The following is a 5,114-nucleotide window of genomic DNA, read 5'->3' as shown; positions in this document are numbered from 1 at the left end:
ATAAATTATATTATTTTCATAGTGTGACATGCAGACATTAACATGGTATCTTTGATTTAATGATTTTAATGTTCGTTAATGATTTTGGAAAATATTTACAATATGTTAAGTAAGAAAAGCAAAGGGCAAAGTGTTAAGTAGAATATAATCCCAGTTTTGTTAAAAGTTAAAGCAAGAACAATACCCTTGGTGAATTAAAATAAAATACTTATTTTTTTTTAGAGACAGAGTCTTGCTCTGTTGCTCAGGCTGGAGTACAGTGGCAGGATCGTAGCCCACTGCAGCCTTGAATTCCCGGACTCAAGGGATCCTCCTACTTCAGCCTTATGAATAACTGGGACTACAGGCCTGTGAAAACATTTTATATTAACTTTGAATGATCGGATTAGAGCGGATTTTAATTTTCTTCTTTGTACCTTTTTGTATTTTCCGGATTCTATATAATAGGTGTGAATGATAGAAATAAAAGAGGACAGAAAAATGTAAAGAAGGCTGTCGCTCATGCCTGTAATCCCAGCACTTTGGGAGGCCAAAGCAGGAGGATCACTTGAGCTCAGGAGTTCAAGACCAGCCTGGGCAACATAGTGAGACCTTATCTCTACAAAAATGAAAAAAATTAGCCTGGTGTGGTGGTGTATACCTGTAGTCCCAGCTTAATGGGAAGCTGAGGCAGGAGGATGGCTTGAGCCTGGGAGATTGAGGCTGTAGTGGGCCGTGATTGTGCCATTGCACTCTGTCCAGAGTGAGACCTTGTCTTTTTTTTGAGATGGAGTCTCACTCTGTCACCCAGGCTGGAGTGCTGTGGCTAGATCTCAGCTCACCGCAAGCTCCGCCTCCCGGGTTCACGCCATTCTCCTGCCTCAGCCTCCCGAGTAGCTGGGACTACAGGCGCCCGCCACCTCGCCCGGCTAGTTTTTTGTAGTTTTTCTTTTTGGTAGAGACGGGGTTTCACCGTGTTAGCCAGGATGGTCTCGATCTCCTGACCTCGTGATCCGCCCGTCTCGGCCTCCCAAAGTGCTGGGATTACAGGCTTGAGCCATCGCGCCTGGCCTCGTCTTTTTGTTCTGTCAGTTTTTGCTTCATGTATTTCGAAGCTCTTCTGTTGGGTTTGTATGCATTTAGTATGATTATATCTTTATGATGAATTGAGCCTTTTTTTCATTATAAAATATACTTTTTTTCCCAAGTCAGATTTGATCTTCTTAGTTTTCACATTTATAGTTATATCCCCCTTTCTAAACATTATTTACATATTATTCAATTTATTGTCACCTTTGTTTTAATTTTTCTTTTTTAAAAAATTCCAAGTTTTATTTTAGATTCATGGGGGTACATGTGCAGGTTTGTTACATGGGTATATTGTATGATATTGAGGTTTGGGGTTTGAATGATCCCGTCACCCAGGTTATGAGCATAGTACCCAATAGGTAGTTTCTCAGCCCTTGTCCCCTTTCTTCCTCCCTACCGGTATCCATTGTTCCCATCTTTATGTCCATGTGTACCCAGTGTGTAGCTCCCACTTATAGTGAGAGCATGTGGTATTTGGTTTTCTGTTTTTGTGTTAATTTGCTTAGGATGGGATGGCTTCCAGCTTTATCCTTGTTGCTGCAAAGGACATGATTTTATTCTTTTTAATGGCTGCATAGTATTTCATGGTATATATGTACATTTTATTTAATTCATTGTTGATGGGCACCTAGGTTGATTCCATGTCTTTACTATTGTGAATAGTATTGGGGTGAACATACAAGTGCATGTGTCTTTGGTAGAACAATTTGTTGTCCTTTGAGTATATATCCAGCAGTGAGATTGCTGGGTCGAATGGCAGTTCTGTTTTAAGTTCTTCGAGAAAACTCCAAACTGCTTTCCACAGTGGCTGAACTAATTTACATTCCCACCAACAATGTGTAAGTCTTCTCTTTTCTCCACAGCCTCGCTAGCACCTATTATTTTTTGACTTTTTTGTAGCCATTCTCACTGGTGTGAGATGGCATTTCATGATGGTTTTGACTTGTGTTTCTCTGATGATTAGTGATATGCAGCATTTTTTTCATGTTTTTTGGTTGCTTGTATGTCTTCTTTTGAGAAGTATCTGTTAATGGCCTTTCCTCACTTTTAATGGGGTGGTGTTTTGCTTGTTGAATTGTTTATGTCCTTATAGGTTCTGTATATTAGGCCTTTGTCAGATGCATTTTTGTGAATATTTTCTCCCATTCTTTAGATTGTTTGCTCTGTTGATAGTTCCTTTTGCGAGCAGAATATCTTTAATTTAAATAAGTCACACTTGTCAATTTTTGTTTTCATTGCAATTGCTTTTGAGGACTTAGTTACAGACTCTTTGCCAAGGCCAGTGTCCAGAAGGGTATTTCCTAGCTTTTCTTCTAGGATTTTTATCGTTTGAAGTTTTACATCTAAATCTTTAATACAACTTGAGTTAATTTTTGTATATGATAGGAGTCTAGTTTCATTCTTCTGCATATGGCTCGCCAGCTACCCCAACACCATTTGTTAAATAGGGAGTCCTTTCCCTGTCACTTATTTTTGTCAACTTTGTTGAAGATCAGATGATTGTAGGTGTATGGCTTTATTCCTGGGTTCTCTATTCTGTTGCATTGGTCTGTGTGTCTGTTTTTATTTTTTTATTTTAATTTTTATTTATTTATTTATTTTTTGAGGCGGAGTCTCACTCTGTTGCCCAGACTGGAGTGCAGAGGTGCGATCTTGGCTCACTGCAGCTCTGCCTGCCAGGTTCACGCCATTCTCCTGCCTCAGCTTCCTGAGTAGCTGGGACTAAAGGTGCCTACCACCACACCTGGCTAATTTTTTGTATTTTTAGTAGAGACAGGGTTTCACTGTGTTAGCCAGGATGGTCTCGATCTCCCGACCTCGTTATCTGCCTGCCTTGGCCTACCAAAGTGCTGAGATAACAGGTGTTAGCTGTGCCCGGCCTGTGTGTCTGTTTTTATACTAGTGCCATGTTGTTTTGTTTACTGTAGCCCTGTAGTATAGTTTGAAGTTAGGTAATGTGATGCTTCTGGCTTTGTTTTTTTTTTGTTAGGGTCACTTTGGCTATTCAGGCTCTTTTTTGCTATATGAATTTTAGGATAGTTTTTTCTAATTTTGTGGAAAATCATGTTGGTAGTTTGATATGAAGAGTGTTGAATCTGTAGATTGCTTTGGGCAATATGGCCATTTTAAAGATACTGATTCTTCCAGTTCATGAGCTTGGAATGGTTTTCCATTTGTTTGTGTCATATACGATTTTTTTCTTTCTTTCTTTTTTTTTTTCTTGCGATGGAGTCTTGCTCTGTCGCCTAGGCTAGAGTGCAGTGGCGTGATCTTGGCTCACTGCAAGTTCTGCCTCCAGGGTTCATGCCATTCTCCTGCCTCAACCTCCGGAGTAGCTGGGACTACAGGCGCCGGCCACCCTGTCTGGCTAATTTTTTGTATTTTTTTTAGTAGAGGCGGGGTTTCAGTGTGTTAGCCAGGATGGTCTTGATCTCCTGACCTTGTGATCCACCCGCCTCGGCCTCCCAAAGTGCTGGGATTATAGGCATAAGCCACTGTGCCTGGCTGAGACCTTTTCTTAAAAAAAAAAAAAAAAGGAGGCTGGGTGTGGTGGCTCACACCTGTAATCCCAGCACTTTGGGAGGCCAAGGTGGGCGGATCACCTGAGGTTAGGAGTTCGAGACCAGCCTGGTCAATAGGGTGAAACCCCATCTTTACTAAAAATACAAAAATTAGCCAGGTGTGGTGGCAGGCACCTGTAATTGCAGCTACTCGGGAGGCTGAGGCAGGAGGATCACTTGAACTCCAGTAGCAGAGGTTGCAGTGAGCCTAGATTGCGCCATTGCACTCCAGCCTGGGGGACAAGAGCGAGACTTCGTTGCAAAAAAAAAAAAAAGTAAATAAGATTTTCGTGAAAATAACTCTTTAGACCAGTTCTATAAAATAAAATTTCCTGTACTGTTCTATGCTGTGCTGTCCAGTGTTCTTTGTGGCTATGGATTACTTGAAATGTGGCTAGTGTGATTGAGGAACTGAACTGTTTTTAATGTAAGTATCTTTATGTTGCTAGTGGGTGTCCTACTGGACAGCTTAGTTCTCGACTATGAGAAGAAGGTACTTTATTTTAGATGACATTTGTGAAATGTCAAAAGATATTTAATAATGCAATGAAATGTCACTCTTGGCTGGGCATGGTGGCTCATGCCTGTAATTCTGGGAGTTTAGGAGGCTGAGGCAGGAGGATTGCTTGAGCCCAGGAGGTTGAGGCTGTAGTGAGCTATAATCACACCACTGCACTCTAGCCTGGGCAGCAGAGCAAGACGCTGTCTCAAAGAAAAAAAAAAAAAGAAATATCACTCTAACACTGGGGCCAGGCGTGGTGGCTTATGCCTGTAATCTTAGCACTTTGGGAGGCTGAAGCTGGAGGATCGCTCAAGGCCGAAGTTTGAGACCCACATGGGCAGCACAGTGAGATTCAGTCTCCACAAAAAAATAAAAAAAAAATGAGCTGAGTGTGGTGGAGTGCACCTGTTAAAAAAGACTAACGCTAACTTTGTTTTCTTGTAGAGCTCCCTTCCTTGCTCCCTATAGTTGATGTAGCTGAAGCTTTGCTGCATGTTAGAAATGGTGCCTGGTTCTTGTGTCTCTTGGTGGCCAATGTTCCTGATAGTTTTAATGAAGGTAAATATGGTTTTAATATGGGATATTGAAAAGATTTGCTTGGACATGTACAGTACCTGTTTTGTTGACCTAAGAAGAAACATTAATGGGATTTTATTTGAGATTGTATCTTTTGAAAGTTTGTATTTATTAAGAAATAATGAGTTCACAAACTATATTGAGTTTAAAGATCAGGCTGGGCTTGGTGGCTCACGCCTGTAATCCCAGCACTTTGGGAGGCCGAGGTGGGCAGATCCCAAGGTCAGAAGTTTGAGACCAGCCTGGCCAATATGGTGGAACCCCATCTCTACTAAAAATACAAAAATTAGCCGGATGTGGTGGTGGGCGCCTGTAGTCCCAGCTACTACTGGGGAGGCTGAGGCAGAAGAATCGCTGGAACCCAGGAGGTGGAGGTTGCAGTGAGCCGAGATTGCACCACTGCACTT

At 41.7% G+C, this 5,114-nt stretch overlaps 1 protein-coding gene across 1 annotated transcript in view; it reads left to right on the top strand.

Moving 5' to 3' along the window:
• The window catches only part of INTS2 (integrator complex subunit 2), a 67,005-nt gene that overhangs the window by 7,264 nt on the left and 54,627 nt on the right, over nucleotides 1-5,114 (top strand). The window contains exon 4 of the mRNA XM_011953770.1: nucleotides 4,578-4,689. Within this exon, the coding sequence (XP_011809160.1) occupies nucleotides 4,578-4,689 (112 nt within the window). The remainder of the gene's footprint in view (nucleotides 1-4,577; nucleotides 4,690-5,114) is intronic.

Source organism: Colobus angolensis, unplaced genomic scaffold (genome assembly GCF_000951035.1).
Source record: "Colobus angolensis palliatus isolate OR3802 unplaced genomic scaffold, Cang.pa_1.0 Scaffold37, whole genome shotgun sequence".
In the NCBI taxonomy this organism is placed as follows: Eukaryota; Metazoa; Chordata; class Mammalia; order Primates; family Cercopithecidae; genus Colobus; species Colobus angolensis.
This window is presented reverse-complemented; position numbering and strand designations above follow the sequence as displayed.